The following is a 27974-nucleotide window of genomic DNA, read 5'->3' on the forward strand; positions in this document are numbered from 1 at the left end:
TAAGGTCAAGATAATTTATTAAAATTTCAGTGTATTATTTCAGGCATATTACATGAACATCTTCCACATACATTTAAATGATATGACCATTGAAGCATTAAGAGAACTACATACATTTAACCTGAACGCATAAATTCAAATATGATGTATACCCTATTTATAAGTTAGAAGTGTACATTTCTCAGCTTTGCACACAAACAAAGAACAGCTTTATCTTCTCTCACACACACATTCAAACACACACTCACACACACGCACTGAACAGTAGATGAGGCCTGCTGCATCACATCAACATGCAGCTCCTTTTGGCAATGATTGTCCTATTACTGCTCCTCAAAAACACTTTCAAGTATCATCTGAAATGTATGAAAAAGGTAAAATTGCTTTAGCCACAATCTGAAATGTAATATTATTACTAATCCTTCGTTTCTGGTTTCAGACGGACAGGAACTTAAATCGTCCTTTAAAGCCACAACAAAACAACAATACTACATGGTTTAAGTCAGAAGTGCATGCCTACACAGCGCTCTGTAAGCCCTCTACTTAAGCAACAGCCAAAGAACAGATTTTAAAGGCACATGAAGCTGAATATTCGTCTTTAAGCGTGATATTCACTTTACTTTAACCCACTTTAAGTTCCTACAGAGCGACATTTCCACTAACTGTGAAGCAGAAGACAGAGGCAGCGAGGAGTGTTGAGTATTAATAAAAACATAAAGTTAGTTTGGTCATTTTTGCCACGATGCAGACGTATCTACTCATACAGAGCTATGCTTGGGTTACATGTTAACATACATGCAGGGAAAGTGTCAGTCCTCTATGTACAATAAACTAGAGTGCATGTGGCTGCTTCTGAGCAGATGGTTTACTTGAAAAACCCAGATGATTTGGCCTGAGGAGCCATCAACATACAGGCTTGGTTCTTGTGTGTAATTTGAATCTGGAAAGAAAAATAAAACAAAAATGTCCTGTAAATTGCAATGCAATCAAAGATAAACATTTCTTTAAATTTAGGAGTGACACTTGTATAGTTTGCCTTAAAAGGAGTCAGTTAACTGATCATTAAAAATAAATAAAGTACTAACTATTTGGATGATTACTCCACAATTTCGGTAATCTCATTTTCCAATAATTCTAGATTTATTTTTTAAAAGTAGGTTTTGATGAGTACATTTGAATTAGTACAGTCACTTTGATTAAGAAAGTAACACCCAGATCAATGCATGATAAAATATTAGTTGCAGTATTTCTCTGCCTTAAATAAGACAAAATATTTGTGTGATATTTACTGTGCAGGGAGGCTGCATCCACGGCTCTCCATCTATCTGCATCGGTAAAGCTTTCTTCGTCCTGAGGGCAAAGACAGGTAGGATCAACAAAGTGCATCAGAAAACAAAATCACTGACTCTAATGCGTCATTAAAATACCAAAAGAAAAGCCGGTAATTGTTATGTTAAGAAGCAGTTAAGTATCATGCTTGGCAGGGGATCAAAGTCAACCATAAGCCATTGTCAAGACTAAAAGCCCAGAGCCTGACATGCCTGAACATGTCTGTTTCTCACCTGATGGTGATCTGTGATGTCTTGGCCAGCCTCACAGCGCTCTTCAGACCTGTGTAGATCTGTCCCATCTCCATGGCTCCTTCAAGCCCGACCACCTCTAATCGACGGTCACTCAGATCTAATAAGAAATGATATGGTTTACACAACATCCCATACAGTTTGAGACCATCATCAATTACAGATATTTATTCTTATAAACAGAGATGGGATTATAGTGCAATTAAATAAAGTAAGCAGGCCTTACAGGAGCAATCAAAACATACTACAATACATAATAATATCAGAGGATCATAATGTTTTTTTTTTCCAAACTAAAAATTAACCACATTGTTAGGTTACACTGAAAACGATACAGTCTTTCTGGCGTAAAGCACAATATGTATAATCACAATGGTGTATTCATTGCTTTACATTACTTTGCTGCCCTTTCTTTTTTTAAGAGTGTTTCCCACAAATATAAAATATTTTAATTGATCACCCTGGTGTATTTACATCTACTCCAGTATATTTTCTGGCCTTTTTGAATTTGTATGTAACTGGTCATATGTGCGTGTTAGGGAGACACCCACTAATCGATCCCTCTTGTAAATGCATCGACTGAGGTGCCATCTCATGTTAAAAATAAAGCTTTATAATGTTTCCATATCAAATATCTGAATTTCTGCCCTTGAAGAGATTGACTTTAGAAAAACATAACCAAGGCCACATTTTGAGACCCCAGGCTCTCCTTAGCAACATGCTTGGAAAACTTCCCAAAGAGGTATTTTATAATTGATGTGGTGAAGTGAAGATAGGGAATCTATAGAGAAAGTGATGTTCATAATAAATGAAAAACATGTTAGCTCTTCTTTTTCCTTCTATAATGTGAGGCTGTTTTAGATCCAGTTGTTTTTAGTGCAAAATTGTTTGTATGCAGGTTTTTGTATGCACAAATTTCTCTCTATTAACTTCAAATTTCACTTCTTAGGGGGGTATGTGGTGGGAATTTGGTATTGTACTGTAGTGTTTGCCTGCGTTTGTTCTATACTTGCATATGTACACATGGTGAAAATAATAATAAAATACTTGCAACCAATATTAGCCTATTCAGCTGCACTCTGGGATGATAATTGTGATACATACCTCATCAAAAATAAGCACGCAGCCCACCTACTATGATAACAGACTTTTGAGTGGGAGTGATGTTATCTGAGCATCTTTATAGAACGTACTGCTGATGAATACTATCAAAAGAGTGCAAACAAGATATTCAATGAATAGAACGAGACGGGCCAGGATGACGGTCCCTGCCAAAGTATAACATCATTCTGTGGAAAACAATGGATGTATAAAAAGACCTTAACCATTAGAGATAATACTATGGAGACTTTAAAATCTGCCTTTAAGGATTCTTAAAATCTTTATGATGATTTATGTCGGTTTGTATTTTTGCTGTATAAATGTCTCCCTTAACCAGCTCACTCCTGTCCTCCTGAGACTCTGCATGTACTTAAGAGAACACTGTTACTTTTTGGCCAACCTACAACATGAGATATTGTCCAGAATTTGCATTTAAGTTTATCGAAATTTTCTTTAAGTTTTGGGGGATGGGGGGTGCAGTGTGCTTTGAAATTTTGGGGTACTTTCATGGATTTTTTTTTTTTTTGTGAATTTCCTTTGAATTGTATTTGTTTATTTTAACAGATTTTTTTTAGGTGATTTGTTTTGATGTTTGGGGGAATTTGTTCCATGGAATTCTTGGGGGTTTTATTTGTAAATTTTTGGGATTTTATTAAAATTTTTGGGTGGCCTTTGCTTGAATTTTTTTTAAATTTGCCTGAAAATCTTCAGAAATTTTAATGGAATTTTTGATGATATTTTTATATATATCTTTAGGATTTTCAAAAACGTTTACTGAAACATATGGAGAATATTTGAGGGAATTTTGTTTTTTTTAGAGGGATTTCGGAATTTAAAAGTATTTTTGGTAATTACTTGGAATTTTTGGGGGGTAATTTAAGGGTATTTCTTGTTTTGTGAAATTGAGAAAATTTTGAATGTAATTTTCAATGAAAATTTAGTTCATGTCTGGCCTACTGACTGAATCACCCCCTACCAACTGGTCTGAACACAATCAAATGGTATGAAATAAATAAAGAGATATCCAGACATTATTTTTTTGGTGACAGCTACTTCCTGTCCAAAGATTTGGCTTAGGTTTTATACTTAATATCCTAAATAATTGGGAGAAACTAAAAATGCATACCAAACAAAAGCTCGTTTCAGGAGGCTACAAAAGAATGATCTCAATGCAGCTATTAACTGTTACATAAGGATATACAACAAATGCAGACATTCTTATACATCTGCAGCATGTGTATAAAAAAAATAAAAGTGACTGCAAACATTAATCAACACTGCTGTGAGTCTGCTGGACATGTACATACACGTCTCTATACTGGTTACCTATCAGTGAGTCATGCTGTGTTCACAGCTTGTTTCTGCTGCCCTCAGGTGGTCAGAATAATAGTTAATGCAGGTTTTTACTGCCAAATAACATAAAATTATAAACTCAAATTACATCATTGGTTTCATTTGTTTTTGTGAATGCATTTAAATGTTTGATAATTCATACTCTTAAAGCTGCTATAAAAGATTTTTTCTACCACTTGAGAGTGGCACACCAAGTCTGTTATCACCTTATAAAGTTGCCCAGGCAGCAGTTTCCTATTTACACATCCAGCGCCAGACACAGTGTGGCAGTTATTCTGGGCCCTGTTTGTGTCAAACTGACAAATGTTAGACTGTGTTCACATTCCTTTTTCATTCTGTTTAAGTCAGTCTGCCATTTACAGCAGGACATGAAGAGCTTTTATTGGACAGCAGGTTTATCAGGACATTTCTGCTATCTCTGGCTGGAAACAGTTAATAGGAGTGGAGTTTGTACATGTGAAACAAAAACAATGTGGCTGGTGAACGGTAAGGTTTCAGGTTTCTCACAGTGACCCCTTCAGACTTTTATAATGTCACATACACTTGGGTCCAAGTGAATATCAAGATACAATACCTTGGGAGGTCACTTTCAGGATTTCTGGATCAACGATCACTTCAGGCTCTTCTGGACTTGTCAGTCCCTTCGTGTCCCCTTTTTTGGTCTCACCCCACAGGTTGGAGCCACCATGCATGCTGGGAATGTTTAAGACAGCAACTCCCTCCAGAGACAAGCCGCTGAGATCCAGAGGTGTTCCACAACACTAAAGATAAAACAAACAAGCACAAAGCAGAGAGGGTTTAAAGCATCAGGAGATAATTCACTCTGTTTTACACTAAGAAGCCATTTTTCACAAAAGACAATACAAAGTGCATACTTTCAGTGGTGGTATGCTAATGCTGTGTTCTCACCTCAATAGTTAGACTTTCGTTCAGTTTCTTGCAGGAAGCAGAGATGGTTTCTGAAGTTGCAAATTCAAAGTACCACAGCTTGTTCTTCATTCTGCAAAAAGCAAAAAAAGAGTGTTTTTTTTTCAGGTTTAAGTGATATTTCATTTTCACAGAACATTTTCTGCTCTTAGCACACACAGCTCTTTAGATGGAGGGGGAGTCAGGCCGCAACGCTAGCTGCCACAGACATCTGTTGTCGCCACCTGCATTCAGTTTTTTTCAGCTATGAAAAAATTTGTTACTGCAAGCAGGAAAAATGAAAGTGCAAAGCGAGGCCAACAAATTGAAACAGCATTCCCAAGCTTGCTGTGGTGTTGTATGTTATTATGTGAGGTATTTCTGTTTGTTTTTCTGCCCCTGAGGATGCGCCCTCGAGAATGAATATGTTCCAGTGTAATGCGTACCTGCTGTTGAATTTCTGGGGATGTTTCTCCCGCATTGTGTGAAACCGATGAGCAATGGAGGCATCCTGTCAACACAGCACAACACGACAAAACAGAAATGATTCAGACAAAATAATAAAAACACTTTCTGTTGTGTTTTGTATTCTAGGAGAACTCACCACCCCAATGGAGAAGTAGTTGTTGATGATTTCATACGGCACTGGGTCGCCCTTCTCCTGGTTCTCGTCTGTGATGACCTGCACACTCCAGCGGTCCATCAGCACCTGAGAGCTCCCCTCGATGTCTTTGAGGATTCGATTCAAATCTTCACCATCGTAACCTTCAAAAAGGCAAAATCACACACAAAGATGAACAGGATTCACCGTCTAAAGCAGGGGTGTCAAACAGATTCTGGATTTAGGTCTAACCTGAGAGCCTCAGGATCAACATTTAACCATAAACAGTCAGCTGCATTTTCACAGGTAATGAATTATGGGGGACAAAACTTAGCACTCATGACAAGTGATTCTGAGATTAAAGTCAGAATTATAAGTTTAAAGGCTGAAAATATGACATAAAAAGTCAAACTTATTAGTTGAAAAGGTCAAATCACTACATTAAAAGTCAAAAGAATGTTATAAGATATATGAGATAAAGTAAAAAACGTGTTTTTTAAGGGTCAAAACGTGAGATAAAAGTAGATATCATAAGCTTAGAAGGCCAAAATATGAGATAAAGTCAAAAACAGGAGTTTTTAAAGGTTAAAATATGAGATAGAATTCAAAATTATGAGTTTAAAAGGTTAAGACATGAGATGAATTTTGAAATCATGAATTTAAAAGGTCAAAATATGAGATCCAAGTCAAAACCACGAGTATTAGGGACAAAAATATGAGACAAAATTTGAAATCATGGGTTAAATTTTAAAATTTTTAATCTCAAAGTTCCAAATATGGGACTAAAAGTCAAAGTTAGAGGTTGAAAAGGTCAAAGTGTGAGATACAATTTGGAAATCATGGGTTTAAAATGTAAAAATATAAATCAAAATTAAAAGTTCTGAATCTAAAAGGTCAAATATGAGATAAAAGTCCAAATCATGCATTGAAAAGGTCCAAATATAAAAAAAAACATCAAACTCATAAGTTTAAGTCATAATTGTGAGATGCAAAATTGAATGTATAAAATGAAAACACAATTTTTTTTTTTTCCCCCCACATTCCTGACTTTTTATCTTATTGTTTTGACGCTTTATCAGATTTGTAAGACTTAAAATGAATATTTTAAATCATCAAGATTTAGTTTACATTGTTAAAATGGAGGAAATCTGCAGACCTCATACTGGTGGGCGAGTTATGATAAAAATATGATATGATCTTTAAGTGTACTACAGGCCTTGAGTTTGACACCCCTGGTCTAAAGTGTACAAATAGATAACAGAATATAAGAACTTATACTGCTGAAGCAGATTTACACTACACAAAGGAAGACCATGCAAATATTGTTTAATCATTTTCAGAAAAAAGAAACACTTCAGCTCTCGCTCGCTTCTCACCTCCTCCCCATCGCAGACATCGAGCAAGGTCATTTCCTGTGCCAAGAGGAAGCACAGCGACAGGTGGCCGGACCAGAAGACTGGCTTTGTCTGATTCAAAGAAGAGGAGAGATTAAATGCGTCATAATGTTTTTGGAAGATGACGTGTGCCTTTAACAGTTCCTGATCCAACTATCTCACCTATTGCGTCAAGAATCCAGCCAACTGTGCCATCTCCCCCGCACACTAAGATCCTGTAATCCTGCAGATTTCTGAAGAAACTCAGTCTGAAAATAAAAAGAGATGTTGGCTAAAACAGCAGACCATGACAGAGATTACAAAATCCTCTATATTTAGGTCTCTGTTTTACAAATTAGCATATACTTCTCTGTCATGCTTATTATAATCTGCTGTTACTCACCCTGGTCCAGGTCCACCATTGGAGAGGTTGTAAACCTGCCGTGGATTCAGTAAATACTGAAATTTATGCAGGACTCTGAAATAATAAACCCAAGCTAAACAGTGTGCATCAATTAGATATTTATTCCTTAATCAAAGTGTTTGTTCTGGGACTTACCTCTCTCCCTGCTTGCCTCCACTTTTCGGGTTGACAAACACGAGGAGAGGATGAGTGTTTGGCACAGGGCTGATCTGTTAAATAATGGGTAGACGTTGCAGTTACTGAACCGGATAAAAGCACTGAATAAAGCCTTCATTGAAATGATTAATACCTGAAGCACTTGTCCGTCAGGAGTGGTATTGAGCTCACTGTCATCAGCCGAGCTTGAGCAGCCATTCTTTACATTGTTTGGTCTTTCCTTCAGGGATAAAAACAAAGGCACAGATTGGACTATCAAGAGAAAATGTAACAGCTTTTTTCAGCCTTTGAGGACGAAGAAAGATCTGTACCCACTGTAGCTGTCAAAATGACACACAGGTGAGAACGATTTATCAAAAACAAAAACATCCTGCGGCTGATGATGTGTTCGGTTCTGTGTTGGTGTGACAGAAACTGTTTGTACTGTAACTGTGCTTGAGGATAATTCGGTACCTTTATGACAGGATATATCGCCCATGGAGGCAGGATATGGTCTCTGTGCAGCCCACAGGTACACTCTGTTGGCTCTTGTTCGGCACATTCGTCGTGACGCTGTAAAACAAAAACAGGGGCACATTACATAAAAGACCAGCAGCGGGGACCTCTGACAGGATCCAGATTTATCTTTCAAAAGAGATTTTACCATGGCTGCTTCATTAACAGGTGAGACAGGACAATAGGATAAATGAAAACGGGAAGAGCAGCCTACACTGACTGAATCTGAGCCTAAAAGTGTGTCTGATAACCAACATTTTCTACTTATAGTAAATAACTTCTATTCCTATAAACATTACACTTGAAGGTGGCTGCTCACCATCGTGTGGCACCACACACAGTGTTTCCCCGTTAAGCCTTGGTAGCTTTTGATCTTCTTCTGGCACTTATCACACCTCGAGTCACAGTTCCCACTCACCCAGTCGTGCGCTGGAACCTGAATGTGTGATGAATGTTTAAACGTTCACATAAGAGCACTCGGAAACAGGACAATGTCTAATTTTGACCATGTGTGTCACTCTGCATGTTGTCATGGAGACACTAGCATACCCCTATTTCTTTCTTTGACTTCACATACGTCTTGGTGCAGGGTGCCGGGTTCCTGTTGGCACAGCGTCCGTGGACTGTGTATTTACAGCCTGAAAAATATAACACACAGCCCAGCTGTCATTTGACGTTAAAGTTAAATAACTCATCTAAAAAGATCCTTCAATTCTCTGTTTTGTCATCACAGTTAGGTGGATGTCAGTGGAGTGTTGCCCTCTTCTGGTGACTTAAGATACTCACAGGTGCAGCAGAGTCCCTGCTTCCTCAGACCCAGCAGCATGCTCTGACACACATTACAGTAAACAGGCTTGTTGAAATGTTTCATCCTCCAAAGATGCTGCCCGTCCTTCTGGGTCATCTGATCATTTAAGGAAAGAAGAGAGTCATGGTTTTTGTGGTTTTTGTTAAAATAACATCTATCATGCTGTGACAAAGTATTTACTCCTTCCTGAATTCATATTTTTTTGTACATTTGTCCCACTTAAATGTTTAGATCATCAAACAAATTTTAACATTCGACAAAGATAACCTGAGGAAATACAAAATGCAGTTTTGAAATTATGATTTCATTCAACAAGGAAAAAAAGCCATTCAAACCTACCTGGTCCCATGCTAAAAAGTAATTGCCCCTCTTGTTAAATCATGAATTGGCTGTGATCAACCACAAAGCAACACATCATGGCTCCATCTTAAGAAATTCAAGATCAGATAAGACACAACGTCATTGACATCTACCAGCCTGGAAAGGGCTCCAAAGCCATTTCTAAGAGTTTGGGACTCGAGCAAACCATGGTGAGAGCCATTATTCAAAAATCCAGTGCATAGAGGTAGTTCAGGCAGGCCATGAAGTTGAGGATTACCATATAATTGAGATCAGCTGATCTCAGCCAACCCTCATCAGTGGATGGCTAGCTGATTTACTCTAAGCACGCCATTGGTCATATTCAAACTGCTCTTTTTTATAACTTTATTTTTTCCTCATTTTCCAACAACATTAACTGCACAATTACATTTCCAGTGGTATATCAACATGAACACAAAGGTTCTCAGGGACATTTTAGGCATTTATATTCAAACTGCTCTACTCTGGCTAAGTTTTGCTGCTCCATCTGCGAGCTGCTTTTTGCAAACCCTCCTCCACCCCAGCACCTCATTAAGCTATATGAATTTATCACTGTTATTCTGTTGTCACTGATGCCTGCTCTGCTGCTTCTCTCCCTGCCTTAGGCTCTCCTTGTAGGCACAGGAAGAGCAGAAAAGTGTGCTGTTCCTGCTTGGTGCTTTCCACATAGGCTTGTGGAAGGGCATGGGGATCTCAGAACAGCCACGCTGCCAAATATAAACAAGAGCAAAAGGAGCAAATAAGTAACTGCTACTAAAGAGAAAAAAAATTAGAAACATATTGTTAGCGTTTCTTGACAAAGTGGTCCTGACTGTAATGGATAAAACTTGTTGAAACAGTGGTGAACCTTCTCAGGACAGACCAGCCTACCAAAATGACTCAGAGAGCGCATTGATGACTCATCCAGGACGTCCCAAAAGAACCCAGAACATCTAAAGACCTGCAGGCCTGCTTGACTCAGTTAAAGTCAATGTTCATGATTCAACAATAAGAAAGAGACTGGGCAAAAGCGGCATCCATGGGAGAGTTCTAAGGTGAAAACTACTGCTGATCAAAAAGAACACAAAGGCTTGTCTCATTTTTGCCAAAAAACTTCTTGATGATCACCAAGACTTATGGGAAAATATTCTGTGTACTGACCAGTGAAGTGATTCTCTAATGGTGGGTCAGGACCCAAAAGTGGGTTGTGGAGCAGATCTCATTGAGTTGTGACTTTATGCTAAGAAAAAATGCCAGCAAAAGGCTATGAAGTGGAGTGGCCATTAGTGGACATACATCCATACAAATTAATTATCTATTTTGCTGTGGTTTATAGAGATAATAGGTATATTTAAACGTTTCCTCCATATCTCATCTCATTTATCTCCTTTCCTTGGAATAACAAAGCAGCTTTTTCCATTATATATGAGGTATTTCCACAAAATCTCTTGAAAAGTGGCAAATATCTACATGCTATCTTGGGAAAACAGGGGGTAAAAATGTGCTTGTTTTGACCTGTCTCTTTTTTCAGTCATATTTTGATCCATCGAAGATCAGGATTGCAACATAGTCATTAAATAAATATGCATTGTTGATTGCATGACTGTGGTGGGTCCTAGGACTAGACCAGTTGCGAACCAATGGGCTGGAGGACAGATTAAGATCCTGTGGCATGACCTTAAACACACTATTCATGCTCATACACCCTCCATGTGGCTGAATTAAAAACAACTCTAAAAGGAGAGAGGGACAAAATTCCTCCACATGTGAAAGGCTCATTGCCAGTTACCACAAACGCTTGCTCGCAGTTGTTGCTGCCAAAAGTGGCCCAACCAGTTCTTCAATTTAAGGGGCAATTACCTTTTCACATAAGACTGGAGGTTTGGATGGCTTTTTTCTCTTAACAAATAAAAACATCATTTAAAAACTCAGGTTACTCAGGTTATCTTTGTCTATTGTTGAAATTTGTTTGATGATCTGAAATGTTTAGTGTGGCAAACATACAAAAATAAGAAATCAGGAAGGGGCAAATACTTTTTAACAGCACTGTATATCTTTCTTTGTTTTTGTGTCAAACTAGACAAACGTTTTCTTTAACACATCCGGGATGGAGCCTGTATTTTACAGTTATATTTCACACCCACTCATGACTAACCCTGCCTTAATGAGATTGCTGGCTATGCAGTATGTAATAGCGCTGCACGTCGTGACATACAGCAAAGAGCCATGGCTATTTAAATAAACACTGACATTAATCTGAATTTCTCAACACAAGATTATATGATTGCTTTCAATCTATTTTTTACTGAGTGACCAGTGCTCTTATCCAGATTACATGCAATATTTTCCCCGACATGATGCATCAGCCTATCACTTACTGCATGAAGCATAAAGGGTAACAGAAACAGAGCAACAGTGTGGGGGCTGAAATCATGCACCCCAGGCTTCAAATGATCATTGGTGGCTAGAAATAGCCTGAGGGGAAGTCCCTGGCATTGTTGAAGAGGCCAAACCCAGTTACATAGTCCAGTTTGTAGTTTCAGATCAAACATCGAAGCCGTAGTCTATCAGTAAGTGGCCTTTACATTTTTTAAACAACACCCACAACATGAAGCAGATCTGTCCTTGGTTTTACGTATACACAGATTTTAAAATGATTCATCGCTGTATTTAAATGTAGCGCATCAGCCTTAAGATTGCTATTTTATGCGAGCACTCTGTGAAATGTGGGCACAGTTTGTTGAGAGTAAATGGAAAACACTAAAGTACTCTGATGGTGCAAAGCTTGCATGAGAGTAGATGACATTACCACACCCTCTGTAACACTGAGTCGGCAAAAAGGCCTTTCTAGATGGGGAGGAGGCGGAGGACAGAGGAGAGGCATGCAAGGCCACTGTTTCACAAGAGCAGTAAAAGTAGATTTTATACCACTTTGTTAGACACCTGCTGTAAAAATGAAATACATCTGAGATAGACTTCTGGAGCCAGCAATTAATGAAAAGAGAAACATCCTGCTTCTTAAGTACCTTTAGACCCAATAAGACCAGCAAAGGGACGTTGTTCATGCCCCCCTCCACCCACTCCTCTAGAGACACGGTGCCGCTGCTGTCAGCATCGATTGCTGTCATCATGTCCTTCAGAACCTGATGAAACGATGATTGATTGTCATGATCTAATCAGCACAAACATTTGATGTCCACATATTTTATAAAGCAAGTCCTGCATGGTAGCCTGTCCACTTTTATAGGTGCAAACATGCTTATCAGTTTCTAGTAAATGAGTAACAAGTACTACCATATACTTTATGTGAAGATATGTTGTGCAGCTGTATGTCTATCTAAAGATGCATTTTACTGTTGAAAGTACAGCATTGTATTCAGGGAGCATTTTCGTATGACAGAAGAGCTCTCAGGGACTTACCGGTCTCAGCTCTGACACATCCCATCCAAGGTATTCTGCAGCGTGCATCATCTGTGCAATAATCCTATCCACTTCCTGTTTAAAAATGTAACAAACGACTTGTTTTAGCAGCAAGGCTGGCATGCTACAGTAAATCAGTGATAATAACAGTATTTGGCCTATAATTGAATCAGACCGATTCACAGCTAAGTTGTCACTTGTCATGCAATGTTGACAACCACATATTTAAAATTTTCACAGAAACTTACAGAGCTGTCGAGGACTCCGTTGCCATCCCTGTCATAGAGCTTGAAAGCGACTAAAAAGAGAGAAAGAGCAGGGGGGATTAAAGTGGAAATGCTGGATCAAGTCAACATTCAAATTATTTTGGGCATAACAGAAACAAAGGACTCACACTCCAGCTTGTCCCTGGGCTGGCCATCCTCCAACAGGGAGAAGTAACACGAAACATCCTTCAGAAAGACCTCCTCTACAGGGGAGAGAGAGGGAGCTGTGAATACTCCGGTTACCATATCTGTACAGATACTAACTCACAGGCATGTGGTGATAAATGAATGTAAGCCAAATAGGCCATGGCGCAAATTGATAAAGGGCCTGCTGCAAAGTAGCGTGGAGGCAGTGAGTTGTGTAAATACATGGTGTGTAATCTCACTGGCACTGTCTTCCTGGGTGGGTTCAGAGTTTTGGAAGGAGCGGAAGAGTCTCTGGCAGAGATCCACAGGGAAGTCCTCCACTTCTAAATACGTCTTCAAAAACAGACCAAAGCCTTCTTCGTCAATGCACTGGAAAGAGGAGCAAGAAGGATGTATTTTGTTTACAGTGGCTTTGTGAAACATAATACTTTCTATTATTTGCAATGTGTGCAATGTGATTGGTAACTTCTCTATGTTTAAATTCATGTCTTTTGAAGATAAGGGAAGATTGCAAACACATTGTCGCCACTGTGAGAATATTACATATCTGACATGTGCAGCTTTTCTCAGAACAACACACTTGCTTTGAGCTTGTGAGGCATGGAAGTGTTTCCAGTGGGGGGTGGGAAAGCTTTCAAAATCCCAAGAGGTTTCTCAGAAATGTTTAATCCATCATTAATAGGTAAAAATATCACCACAGTTGCATGCTTTTCACATGACAGTGATGTAAAACAAAAAAACAAGCTCTGGCTTCAAGATTTCAGTCCATCTGTCTGGCCTGGTATGCGTCTCTCTCACATGATGACATGCTGCAGGGCTAACAAGCAAAAATCCCTCGATAATGGTGAACCACAAACCCATTTCTTGTTGACATTATTCCATTCTCTAGCTGATACCCTGCAGAGCTGCCCCAGTAATAAATAATGTCACAGTGAGACAGCCAGATCACAAGAGAGAAGGAGAAGAAGAAATAAAAAAGGAGAAGGAGAGTGAGACTGAGAAGATGCCACCATTATTCTGCATGCTCTTAAATTTACAAATACCGTCATTGTTGTTTATTTTCACAGCTACTAACTAGTGCGTCATGGAAGTATCTGTCTTCACTCCCATTAAAAAACTATTTACTTCCAATTATCTTATTAAAATTTATGTGGCTATTTTAACCATCAGAATTTACTGCAGTTGCTTTTTAGCTCAAATTACTTGGCAGTGTCATCCGCTGATGTAGAGTATTGGAAAGATGTCTTTTCAATCACATTTGAGCTTACACTGCATGAGGGCAGCCAGCTCACTGTTCAGCGAGGCCTTGCTGCGTGGGCAAAACCAAGGAGTTAATTTACATTTGAAACAACGCTTGAACGCACTCTAGATGTTTCTTCTGGACAGCTTAGTCAGTGATCGATGGGTTTAAAACTAATTAATCAGCATAGGACAATTAATAACAGCCCATTATAAATAAATCAAATGTTCATTTGTCAGTTGTATGCTCCACTGAGAGTTCTAATTGAGCTCAGTTATGCGCCTCATAGCTGACGTTGCTGTAAGAGAGTTTTGGAGTGGGGCTGATGGTGAACAGCAGGACACAGCGTCCACTCACCTCTCCATGTCTGTGCCGGGCCAGACTGCCATCTGCATCAAATTCCCTCAGCACGTCTTTCACCTTCAAGCTGCAGTCTGAAAGCAAAGACACAGAGGTCACACAGGGATACACATGCACTTCTGTACCTGATGAAAGCACTCAGATTTTTTACATGCAACTCTTGTTAATCTTCAGTCCACATTTCTGAGGAAATCATGTGCATATGTATATGAATACAGAGAAGTGCATGCTGGAAAAAAAAAGAATGCGGCAGACTGCTACCTCCTCTAGATATGAGATTCATCATCATCATGAGTGTGTATGTGTGGGTGGAAGTGGAAGTAAAGGAGGGGTGTAAAGCGCTGAGAAAGCTGCCTGCCCACCCGCCTCCCTGTCTGTACTCACATTCAATGTACTGCTGTAGCTGGATAAAGTCGACAGGGCTCAGTTCCTTCACCTCTGGGTTTGTGGGGGTGGACATGGTGCCTGCTTCTGCACTAACTGGCAGCCTGTGCACAGTCGAGAGAAACAGTGAGATGTAGACAGAGAGAAAAGAGAAGGTGGGTGCACAGTAGCCCGCTTCTTTGTAAAACATAAAAGCATGGCTGCAAGCAAAAGATAGCATCTTCCAACTCGTGCTGTAACGAATCCATGAAAGTTGACAGGGAAAATTACACTCAACAGCCAACGTTTGAGTAAAGCAACAGCAACTGTAGGAGACAATGAATGCTTTAGAAATGTTTTTTGGCATAGCAGCGATATAATGGATTGTGTTCAATATTCATAAAGTCAGTTTATGATGTGTGTATTAAAAATGTTTTATGTATGATGCTCTTGAATGCTCCCCAACAGAAACTCATAGTCATGTGTATATACTGTACGTGTCAAATTTGCATTAATCTCTCAAACTGGGCCAGAAGTCTTTTAGAAATTATGTCAGGATAAAGGTGCCCATGGCACTTCAACTCAGGGGATTCTTTGCACCCAAAATCTCTTTCCATAAACTCACTGGCCCACATCTGATTTATACAACACCAGAAATAGGGACTGTAAGTGCCTGCTTTTAGTTTAAGTTTAAGAGTTCAGTGAAGTGTTAAATGCAGAGATTATAAAAAAAAGAAAGACTTTGCTGAGAGGTTAAACAAACCAAACTGGCTTATTAAGGGACCTCCCCTCCAAAATGGACTTAAATGTCAAACTGAGCTGAAAGTGAGCATGATATTTGAATCTGGCACAGCAAAGGAGGCTGTAACCACGATCAGAAACTGGCATGTTGTTTTACTGTCAGAAGTATGAAGTCCGGATGTACATCTTAGTGAGCTCATCCAGAATGCTTTCCGCATTTGCAAGCATGCTTTTAAAACATAATGGATGGAGAAACATTGGTGATGGGAAAACAGCAGATAGTGTATAGTTCATTAATCATTTAGGAAAGAGGTCGAACTAGTCAAGGTAGAAAACTTTATTATCCTGGCATCCTGTTCTGTCATCTTTGTTTTGCAGATGAATTGCCATGAAATGTTGCTTTACATTTATAGAGACGAACCAAAACAGAAGTTAAAGAAATGACTAATACAGGTCAAATAAAACTAGCACAAAAAGTAAGGAAATTTGTGTTTGGTAGATTATTTCTTTGTTGTAACAATGTTTCTTGGCAATAAATCTTAATTGTTGGAAAGCCTGTTTATTTCCCTTTTCAATGGTGCCACATTTGTAAGGAACATGCATTTGTGGGATGAGCAGCAGAGCTGAGTATGAGGGCTGTGCCCATTAAAAATATTTGCCAAATCTTCTCTGCCAGTGCCAAACAGCTTGTTCTGCTGTTGCTATTGATTCTTGTTTTGAAAAATCAGGCACCTGATTGTCAGCACTTGTAAGTATGGGCTACAGTGGTCAGGAAGTGTCTGCTCCAAGAATCGGCATTCTATGTTCGACTTGACTGCAAAGTTCCATATAACAGAGATGTCAGAGACAGGCGTCACAAAAAAGGGACACCCCAAGAAGACCGTTTCCTCACCCTGTCAGCACTTAGGAATCGTAGGACTGTCTTCTACAGATACGCTATCAAGATTTGGATGATATTGCCAACAGTTCTCTGCCCAGACATTCTGTAGCAGACCACACAGCCAATCTGAAGTCTCATAGGGCTTCCAGGAGGCCTGCCATGACTGCCCTTCACCGTCAGGCCCGTCTGTGCTGGTGTCGGCATCACATGCACTGGAACCTGCCTACAGCAGTTGGATGAAAGTGCTGAGAAGACATGGAGAACACTATGCTGATTGCTGCACTGATAGAATAACATTTTTTGGTGGAGGCGGTGTGATGGTGTGAGGTGTCATCTCCCTCAATGGATAAACGATGCTTGTCATCATTGGAGGCAATCTCAATGCAGAGAGAAATCCAGATGAGATTCTGCAACCAGTGGCCTGCAAGCAGTTCTGACCTCAACCCCATTGAACACTTGTGGGATCAGTTTGGTTGTGCTGTGCAGAGTGACCAACACAACCAAACTGGCTGACTGTGACAAATATTGGTTGAGAAATGGGATGCCATCCCACAGTAGTGTGTGACCAGACTGGTGACCACCATGAGGAGGAGATTCCAGTCTGGTGTGGCTGTGTATGGTTCTCTCACACACTACTGGGGCTCCTGTTTGTTAAATTGCCAGTACATCTTTTTTCTTCAGATTTCAATCATCCAATCCACCAAACATCACTAAACAAGAGTCAATGGCAGAATAAGCTGTTTGGCACTGGCAGAGAAGATTTGGCTAATTTTTCAACCCACATACTCAGCTCTGCTGCTCATCCCACAAATGCATGTTCTGTATAAATGTGCTTACAACAATGTTACAACAAAGAAATAATCTAAAAAACACAAATTTCCTTACTTTTTGTGCTTGGTTTATGTGACAGGAAATACTTGATCTTTGCAGACATGTTTACCAAAAAGTGCACTAAGAATTGTGGTTTTCTGACTCACTGATGCATAACTTTTTTTGCTACAAAGAGGGGAAGCTGATGTTAGAGAAAGGGGGTTAGAGGGCTGGGTGGAGTGGGCCAGGGTCACATTTCCCTTTTTCTCCTTTATTTATCTACCTGTAAAGCACTTTGTGCTCCGTTGTCTCTTATGAAAAGTGCTATATAAATAAAGTTTGACTGATTGAATAAATAAAATACAAAAACACAATAATCTCAGTTTTCCCCTGCAGTCTTTGAGACCAGGAACTTACCCAGGGTGGCTGATTTGAAAATACAGTTGTTTAAGTAACATAACTGAGTCATTTTAGGGACTTAATCACTCCTCCCCTTTTTGTAACTGGCAGGCAAGAAAACATTTTTTTTTACTAGGGAATTATGTCAATATGCATGCAATATATTTGATACTTTATTATAATTCCTTTATTGTAATTCCTGCTGTATGATATTGCCAAATTCTCAGATGGAACAGTAGTCCTTACTTTTCAGCAAAAGTTACACAGTCTTGTTTTCAAGGACCTCTACATGATTGTTCATGGCCCGGCCCATTAATAGAATAATTTTCTCTCCATTCCGCAGAGTTCCAAATTTTTTAATGGAAGTTTATCTTGAAAAACATCTGAGTGTTGAAGCTAATCTATCACAGCAAACTGCATTAGGGGTCCCTGCAAATTACATTACCATTATGGGGTAGTGCAATCTAGACTTTCCAAATCAATCTGCACTTCACCTGCATTACTGTGCAACGTTAATGGACCTTTGAAAACAATAAATGGGGCCTTTTCACTCAGCTGATTGATTCTAAAAACTGTTTGTGATGGGAAAGAGGTAGAGGCTGATTCAGAATGAGAAACTCTACAGCATGCTTTGGAAAAGGGTTAGTGATGATGATATGTGGCTAAGAAAATAAACCAAAAAAAAACTTGTATGGCCCTTTAAGAGCAGCTTGTTGGCTTAAAACCAGATATTCTAGTGATTCCCCTTTTGATGTGATTTTTCAGAAAGGACTTCCAAAAGGAAATCAATCACAGCAGAACAGGATAAATAAACTGAACCCAGTGTAACAGTTTAAAGAGTTGGGCTGTGAATCTAACATCATGTCTGATATCAAGGCTACCCCATCATTAGCTACACAAATGCACAAGTACAACGAATGAAAGATGTGTGTGGTGGTTTTAAGCTCTGGCTGGTGAGAAGGATTCCACTGTAACTGTGTTGCTCACACTTGTGTCTGCAGGTGTTACCCGCAGAAAGTGCAGCCAGTGCAGGTATCGGTGACAGCTGCCTGCACCAAACAAAAAAAAATCAGAGTACTTAAAGAACAAAGGACGTACTGAGAAGTAAGTAAAATAATCTGAAATAACACCCACTCTAACATGTGATCTGAGTGCATTTTAGGCCCTGAAAAGTTCACGCTGTCCTCACTTAATTCCCACAAAAGGTCAGCAGCTTTGCCTCGTAGCTCTGTTTATGTAGCCCATCAGGTAAGCTAAGACTGTATCAACCGCAAAGGGACACACAAAGGAATAATAAAAAAGCCATCTGCTACTGATCACCTGACCTATTTCTTCTAAAAATATGCTCCTGAAAATAGCCATAAAACACACCTCTTATTTTAGATTTCTCCTGGGTGTTGTTTCCCTTTCCTTGGAGCTTGATGTCATGAGCAGCATCAGCGACTATTTTTCTCCTTACCAACTGAGTATCATCATCATTATTGCCGGGTTCAACAGCATCTCGAGCCTATCTGAGTAATCTGATTCCTCACTTCCTGATTAGATAATGATTTGCATGCATGATGCAGAGTGGGAATTAGAAGCAGCAACAACATGGAGAATCCCTTTCACTTAGTAAAGGAAGAGATAAACAGTGTAATACATATAATGATGGTTGTCTCCTCGCTTAAACAAGGGCAGAGGTTTCTTAAAACAACATCATTGAAATGAGCTACCAGGAGCAGGTATAAATATTTAAAGATCTGTAACAGACAATGACAGCTTCAATCTGGACTGACTCTCTAAAGGTTACATAGCTGGGCTGAAGTTAAATGGTGGATGTTTTCTAAGGGAACTGTTTATGTTTCTTCATAGAAACATTCATGTAGAGACTGTCCTGTGTCGACGGGAAGAAAATTTAAATGTTAGCTAATAGGAGTCATATTGCAATAATTCACTGTGATTCACACCACTTCCTGACAGTTTGGGGTAGAATTCTGTTTGAACAAAATGTTGCTCCATGAGGAATAAATAGTGCAAAACATCCACTGAGACAAAAAGCAAAGGAGCTTCAGACTCGTGGGCCACTAGCAGTTCTTCAAATAGCAGTAAAAACAATTTAAATGTTAAAGTGGTTCCACAAGTAGCAACAGCTTGGGAAAGCAACATCTACTCCCCCGTAAACCTCTGAAAAACCGTCTGCTCAGAGCCTGGCACCCGCCTTTAATTTTGACCGCTCAGCTGAAAAAACAACCAAAGCCAGTGCTTTATAAAAATTCACACAGTGAAATAATTAGAGAATCAGAGTGGACAGCTCAGTGGGCCTTTTCCTTCACATGGACCCTATGTTTAATTATGAAGCCTGTAACGTCTGCTTGTCACACTGTCAACACCCACACAGCACCTTTTTACAAGAATCACTCAAGGTACACTTGGGGATGACCTTTTTCCATGGAGGCTAATGTTTGTGCAAGCTGTCATAACACCTACGCCTTGTGTCAAGGAAATCTGCTGTTTTGCAACACTTGCGGAGTTCGAGTCTTTGACTCTGTGGTTGGAAAACACTGCCTTGGTTTCCTGAACAAAGAGAGAAGTCTGCTTTTAATGTTTGTATTTGTTTTTTTTTTTTTAACTACAACAGTTCTCCTCACTTGTGTGAGTGCAGACTGCATCAGGTCAAAAGAAGGGGGAGGACAAACATGCTTGGTTGCTATGGAAAGAGTTTCCCCTCCATCAGCTGCTCTCTCCGTCAGAGTGCTGCCACGGGTGACTAACAGGTAGGAGGAGGAAAAGGCAAAGAGGCAGCCTGCCAAGGGAAGGGGGAGCCCAGTCAGAAGCTGCGTGTCTTCCCTTTGCAGCTCCACCTCCTCCCACACCATCAGCCTGGGTTGGCCTTCAGAAGCAGAGGCCACGCTGGAAATTGCATTCTACATGCTGATGCTACAGTGACTCATTGCTTGAGCTGGGGAATACACCCCTACTATAAATGGACTATTTGCTCAAAGGGTCACTAAGCCGGAAGAGCCAGAGGGTGCAAAGCAGAGGTAATATTTGTCTTACTCAAGACACTGTCAGAGAAAAAAAAAACACTCTTCACATTTTTGTACTCCTGAAACTACTATTTTTCCCTTGTAGTTTTACATGATCACTTTATTCTGGCCACACTAAAAATCTTTTAAAAATTTATAAACATGGGGGACCCCAGACATAAGGACGATTCTTCATCTTAAATCCTCTGAGCCAGCCAGACTGTCAGACGAATAAAGACCAAACACCTGCTGACCTGCTAATGACCTCACAGTGAAGGTTCCACACACAAGATCTCACAGAAGCTCATGTGATCACACAGGAATTCAAAATAGAAACAAACACGAATGACTATCAATATCCTCAGCTTGCTGTCCTGGCGTGGGTTACAGCTGCAGCAAAAATCATAAAATGAGGAAAAGAATATGCATGAAACTATGACTGGAATAGTTAGTAGTGAAAGTACACAACATCCAGCTGGCGATGGTGCCTGGTCTGCTGGCTCTCATTTGGTGTTGTGGGAATTCCATCAGAGGACCTACAACCTAGAATCATAAATATTAAATATCCTTGATATTTACAATTCGAGATCTGTGAGGCTACAATGCAATTTTGGTGCAGGAATAAAATCGGTTGACACATTACACTAGAGAATTATTCGGTGATATGCCCTGGCACCATCAAGGGAGGCAAATCTGGCCTCAAATCGAGTTTAAAATTGTGGAGTTTGTGGCCAACCTTAGCTCTGTATAAGACAAGGTTTAAATACTCTATTCTACTATGTGATGTTCATTAAATGGACCATATACATCAGCAATTTTCAAGGCTGACACTGATACTATACCTGAGTCTGAAAACCGATATTTAAAACCAGCATGCATTTATTATGGTGTACAAATGTACTAAATGTAGTAAAGGACAGAGCACATGATCAAAAAAACAAGAAAAACAATGTGCACACATACACTCACTGGTTACATGAGCAATTTTCCACAATCTGATTAAATTCATTCTGATCAGATTTAAACTTCTCTGTCAATCCACTAAAAGATGTGATTGTATTCAGATGTGCGTACGCATACACCATGCATTTGATCTGAATAAAACTGCTCTGACATACGCAGTATTGTCCCACCGGTCAAATCCACCGCCGTAGCTACACCTTTGTTGCAAACAAACCGCCACCGCTACACCATCAGACTGCTCTTTTTTTTTTTTTAACTCCTTCCATGCAAAAATACTGGACTGTTGTACTCTCTCGTGTCTGCACCTTATCTTATTTTTATTTTATTTTATTACAAAATTGGCCTTTATCAAGTGCTGCAAACAGTTCTGGTGTTTTTGGTGCTCTCCCTGTTTTACCAGCAAACTCAGCAGTACATACTGCTGCAGTCAATTCAGAGGAGGAGGATGCAGAAGACCCTTATATCACTAATATAGAGATGATCAGACTGAGTGCCTTCATGGGCATTGATGTGAATGACAATCAGCATAAACCCCCCCCCTCTCTATCACAATGAAATTTCTTTCCAAACAACCTGGATGTGAGAATTTCATTCCGATTTAAATGTTTATAGGAAGCATCTTTATTCAGATCAGACATTTAGTCTGATTACAAGCACAGTGTTGCCAACTCTTCAGTATGGAAAGTAGCTATTGGCTGTCCTAAAAGTCGCCAGAAGTTGCTAAATGACCTCATCACCTAATTTGCATGATCATGGGTATGCATTTAATTGTAATGGACGCTGTAGGAGACAAAAAGTGAGTGCAAAGATCTCTAAGATGTATAGAGCTACAAATGAACTTGCTCCTGTCAATTCTTGTTTTTATAACATCACAATTCCAACCCTGATCCTTTATCTGGGCTTGGGACTGGCAAAAAATGACTCGAGAGATACTCTGGCAGAGTAACTTTAATTTTTAGTTTAGTTTATTATTCTATTAATTATTCTATTTTTCTTAGAAGTTTAACTTTCTTACTTTTGGTTTAGTTTTAAGTCTTCTGGTCCACTTGCAAGCCTACATCAAATTCCAGTGAAACATTAACATTTTTAACCATAACATTTATAAATATTTTTTTTTATAAAGGCTTCATTAACAACTTTAAATCGACCAAAAAGAGACAACAGAAAAAAACTGTTAAGGCACCTTCACAAAGCGGTTGGTTTGCAGTCTGACATGGGGGCGTGGGCATCTCCTGCTCCGACTGCAGCTGAGACTGTAGAGGCTGAGACCAGCTGAGACGGACTGCTGCGAGGACTGTACTGCCTGTGAGTGTTTTGGGACGGGGAGGGGCCGACGGAGAGGAGCAACAACGATACATGCTTTAATGTCGGAGTCCAGTAACACCAGAGAAAGTCGCTAGATTTGTCGCTAGTCGCTTTTTTGAAAAAGAGTCACTAGAGGGGTCTGAAAACTCGCTAAATATAGCGACAAAGTCACTAAGTTGGCAACACTGCACAAGCAGTCCACTTAAAAATGGCGAGTGGCACCTAGGGTTAAGTACTGATTGGCTGGAGCTCATGGGGCATCTAGCCAATCAGATAATTTGTGAGACTGTGGAGAGTGAAAATAAAGCCAGAGGGGAAGATACAACCTGGAGTGGAACCAAAGTAGTGCACTTTTTAATTAATCAATTTTAGTGATTATCAGTAAAATAAAATGCTGATACCAATGCGCAGACAAATGCCAAACATATGCCTCAATAATTGGCCAGAACAGCAATCAGTCAGCCCCTACATAAAATCTCTCACTCTAGTGTGATAACAAGCTCGATTTCTTGATCTGGCAAGCTTTTGCACTTGTTTGCAACACTAAAAAAAATAGATGTAACCTTTTAGTATGAATATGTTTCTTATCAAAGCTGTTTGTCAGATTCTGAGTGATGAGGTAAACCATAGCTTTTTGTCTGTTGGATTAATAATTGGAATGCACTGGAGGTAGCCTGTCCAAGGGATGGATGATACTGGATTTTACTGGTATCCAATTTGCCACTTTTCACAAATTAATTCCAGCTGATACCTATATCAGTACTTATATTTAGACTTAGTGCAGACCTAAAAATTCAGTCCATGAAACACAAGTTAAAATTTAAGGGTGTACAAAGAAACAAACTAACGTTCTTAGGTCACAATTTAAAATTTGAGGAATGAGGAAGAACAAAGAAAAGACTTAAGTTGATGCGGGTCTGTTGGTCCTGCCCGAAAGTCCCCAAACTTTTTGTACATACAGCCAGTATTTGCAAATGATCTAGGCTGATTTTTACAGCTGATATATTAGTTGTAAAAACTGGCTAATACTGATATCAGTGTAGTTTGTCCATGTCTTATCTGTTTTTTGTCAAGTGTCCTTGGGTTTTTTGAAAGGCGCTTTATAAATTCAAGATGTTATCATGTAGATAATATTGTGCATCCCTAGTTTTTAAATATACATTGTTTAGCCACAGCTAACAAATAAGGTTCTTCTGTAATGGTAATTTCATTCATAATTATGCAGTTTTCAGCATTACCTATAATGTCCAATCAACGTCTTTAAAATAAATAGGTGTTACAAACCAGTCTCTAAGATTAAGACAGGGTTTTCCAGCCGAGGTTGACTTGTATTTTCACACATGCATATCTGTTCTCAAATTTTGGTCAGTTTTTTGCATTTTTTCCTATTTCTGAACCCTTCCTAAATATATGTAGGCAATATCTGTTAAAATGTATCACTCTCCTTTTCAAAATTAATGGTTAAATGTAATTTCCTAAACATAACTTTGGCAGGAAAAATGTAAACATGCACTAATATGGCTGCATACAGCGGACAGTTTTGTCACAGTGGGTCTCCAACAGGCATTAGAATGCATATAAAGAAATATTTGACAGTTAGGTTTGTTTCTGTTGTTCAAAAAAAGGCAGTGGAAATGAATTAAGACTGTTTCATAACCAGTTTAAAACTCCTCGTGTTTCAAATATGTCATACGTAGTCCTGAATGTGTGGATTATTTCTGAAAGCCAAAGGTATTTTCTAAAAAATGCCATGAGGCAAGTTCACAAGATCACAGCAGAACACGCTCTATTAAAGAGGGTCTCCCCTTCTCTACCACTGCAACAACACAAGAACTAACTAAGTGATATGCAAACTACAGCAAGTTCCAGTTTTCAGAAGCACTACAGCGTTTTAACACAATAAGCATGGACTGCAAATGAGACAAAAACACGAACAGGGGGAAAAAAAAATCTAACAAAAGACAGTCACCACAGCATGAATCACTGATTTCTTGGAAAATGTAGGCGAGGCTTTTCTTGCTCACTTGCTTCAAAGCGAGGACTGCCCATCACTCAGAGTTCAGACTTGAATGTGACTTATATAATCGCTTTTTGTGGAGGCAGCCTTGTGGAACACCATGCTGCGTACAGAAATTTAAAAAAAATCTTCAACCTGCCCAGACCTGTGAGGGTGCATGCTGTCATACAACAACAGCCACATTGCTTTTATGGTTAGAGTGTTTACACATAGCTAGAGTCTCGTCTGGTTCGCCCACAGATCTATCCACAACTGAAAGTACAACAATATGAAATGTAATGGGTTTTTTTTGGTTCCGTTTAATCTGAAATATTCACCACTCTCACAGATTCAGGAATCAATGCTCTTCAGAAAGAACTTACATATATGTTATCCTATTTGTTCATCTGACTTTTTCTTGAATGCATTATCCCAACTAGGAGGAATAAGCGATGTGATGAAAAGCAGCATTCTACGCTCCACCAGGATTGAAAATTCTTATCACATCTACATGTTAATACAGTATTGACTTAAGATAGGTTATTTATGAATCGCATATAGATTCAGTGTGATGATATCATAAAGAAAGTGCTTGCTAAATGGAAGACAGAACTATTTTTAGAGAAGTGAATATGTCTGTAAACAAAAGACTTTCCTTTTGTTCTTTCACGTCATGCTTGCCAGAAATGCAGCTGCAGTCAACATTTATAAACTAAACCACAGATCCCAAAATTGAGCTGAATTCTGGTTTATTTACAGCCTCAAGCCTCTGATGTAAACATTAACTATAGGCTAATTGACCTGACTGCGGTATTGATCGTGAGGCCCTGAAAACCCTCCTGCCGCTACAGACAGATGATTACAACCGAGCCTCCAAAGCTCTGAAATAACCTCCACATAATGAACACAGGACTGATTCCACTACTCAAGTGTCCCCTGCAGGTGAAGCCGCTTTGAAACTGCAAATTCAGGTGGAAAAAAAAAAGATAAAACAAACATTTGAAAAGTGTCAAGACTTTCCTGTATGTTTCGTTTTTCCAGTTGACATGGGGGCTTTGCATTCACACTCAGCATTTGCAGTCAAATGACAGTGAAAGAGGAGCTGTGAATAAAAAATGATCAAGCAGCAGTGACAGTGCCCACCAACGCCCACAGGCGACAATCATCTACTTCACAATGTGGAGGATTTTTTAATTTACTCCATAGAACAAAAAAGGAAACCCTCTTTTGAGTTTTCTGGGTTAACAGCTTATTCTGCTATAAACACAATCTCAGGTGGTGGTCACTGAGATAAGATCATGTTTAACAGCAGGGTAATGACACAATAAACCTGTGTACTTAATGAACTAGTGGCATTTAAAGCCACAGTATATGTTAGCAAGCTTCACAGAGTGTTAAGACCTGTATACTCAAGTTTTTTCTTCAGACATGGCACCCCCAAATATTTCACACACCCCTGAATGCCCATCAGTCTGTACTCTGATAGATGAATAGCTCAATTCTCTAAATAGACTGAGAGAAGGGTTCCCCTGCTGGTAATTTAAGTAGCCTGACATTAACAATCATGTCACGCTGCAAAGGGGAACTGAAATGATGCATGTTTATGAGGTTTACAAAGAAAGCAGAGGAATAATAGCGTCGGTCTTTCCTGCTCACTGGGTGAATCAACTTGCCCACACGACTATCAATATCTTAAACCCCATAAAGACAGCTGAAATCAAACAAAAACCCATTGCATCTTCTTTAATTTTTACGTGTTTTGGGACAACATCGGATACACAGGCGACCTGGATTCCCATGAAAGCCATCTGACATTTATCTGCAGCAAAATGCCGATCAGAGCTGCACTTAAACTTCAATCAATACGCCGAGTCAGGATCTCTTGCCGCTTGTTTGTGTGAGTCTTTTACCTTTCCTCTCGTCACTCCGCTGTAAGTCTTTATGGAAGTCGTCGTTGAAGCACCAAAGCGACCGCCTGAAATCCAGCCTTCAGACGGAGAGCAAAGTGGCCGTTAACTTTACCCGGAGACGGCAGGTCGGCGGAGTGAAAGCGGTGTACTAGTGCAGAGCTTAGACTGGGTGAGGATCCCTCCTGTCAAGCACCGCCTCAGCTGCTCTGCGCCCTCTCTGCTAACAAATACACACGCTTTGCACCGGCGTGCATCCATCTGCGAAGTTGCACAGCAATGCTCATTACAATCATGCATGCAGGTGTAAACCGAGGCAATGAAAACGTCAGTCTTCTCTGTTTAAGGCAATAGAAAAACACAGGCTGAAGCTTTCACGGTGCTGAATTTAACAGACTAATAAATGTTATAGCTCTATTAGCACATTGGTCATATAAAATTTAGTGGGTAGTAGTTATAAAGAAAGTTAATTACCTAAAAGAAATTCAGGTCTAAGTACCAGGAAACGATCAAAGGTGCAGTTATAACCCAAATGCATCCTTATTATGATTTAAACCTCGGATCCTAGTATGTCCATTTTGAGGACATTCATCATTTTCATCATCATTATTTTGATTTGATAGTCACATTTTTACAGATTGAGGCATCAAATTTGGCCAAAGTTATTATTTTTCTTCATATATATATATATATATATATATATATATATATATATAAAATGTGTTGCCCATAGAACTCTACTGACACCAAATAGCTCCTTCCATCCTTGTTTGTCCAAAATCTGGACAATAGGCTACGCTTCCATTAAAAACATGTTTTTTGACTGTGTCTATGGCACCAAAATAACATATAGCAACCTTTTCTATGCAGTCAACAGGGCCCTAAATTTCACCATTCCACAGTGATCCAGCAGATGGCGCCAGCGCACCATTTTAACCCTTTCAGCAACTCGCATGCAGAACTTCTTCCATGGACTCAGAGTGTTTGAAGCGCTATTTCACCCACTAAACATCATCTGAATTAAATGAAACGA

General features: G+C 39.4%; 1 protein-coding gene across 2 annotated transcripts; it reads right to left on the bottom strand.

The window, feature by feature from the left end:
* On the bottom strand, nucleotides 1-27131 carry dgkaa (diacylglycerol kinase, alpha a). Of its 2 annotated transcripts, XM_041800204.1 has the most exons (25): nucleotides 26945-27131; nucleotides 22917-23036; nucleotides 14954-15057; nucleotides 14567-14643; nucleotides 13209-13338; nucleotides 12951-13025; nucleotides 12805-12854; nucleotides 12557-12631; nucleotides 12163-12279; nucleotides 8776-8893; nucleotides 8539-8627; nucleotides 8309-8425; nucleotides 7948-8046; nucleotides 7628-7714; nucleotides 7474-7547; nucleotides 7318-7392; nucleotides 7098-7183; nucleotides 6918-7007; nucleotides 5545-5705; nucleotides 5387-5451; nucleotides 4944-5034; nucleotides 4609-4795; nucleotides 1563-1680; nucleotides 1290-1350; nucleotides 1-940 (listed from the first exon to the last, which is right to left on the bottom strand). In XM_041800204.1, the coding sequence occupies exons 3-25, from the start codon at nucleotides 15027-15029 to the stop codon at nucleotides 866-868; spliced, it is 2193 nt and encodes a 730-aa protein (XP_041656138.1). In that variant the 5' UTR covers nucleotides 15030-15057; nucleotides 22917-23036; nucleotides 26945-27131; the 3' UTR covers nucleotides 1-865. The 2 variants fall into 2 exon arrangements, with proteins under 2 accessions (XP_041656138.1, XP_041656137.1); XM_041800203.1 differs by lacking the exon at nucleotides 22917-23036.
* Nucleotides 27132-27974: the final 843 nt, after the last annotated feature.

Source organism: Cheilinus undulatus, linkage group 11 (assembly GCF_018320785.1).
Source record: "Cheilinus undulatus linkage group 11, ASM1832078v1, whole genome shotgun sequence".
Lineage (NCBI taxonomy): Eukaryota > Metazoa > Chordata > Actinopteri > Labriformes > Labridae > Cheilinus > Cheilinus undulatus.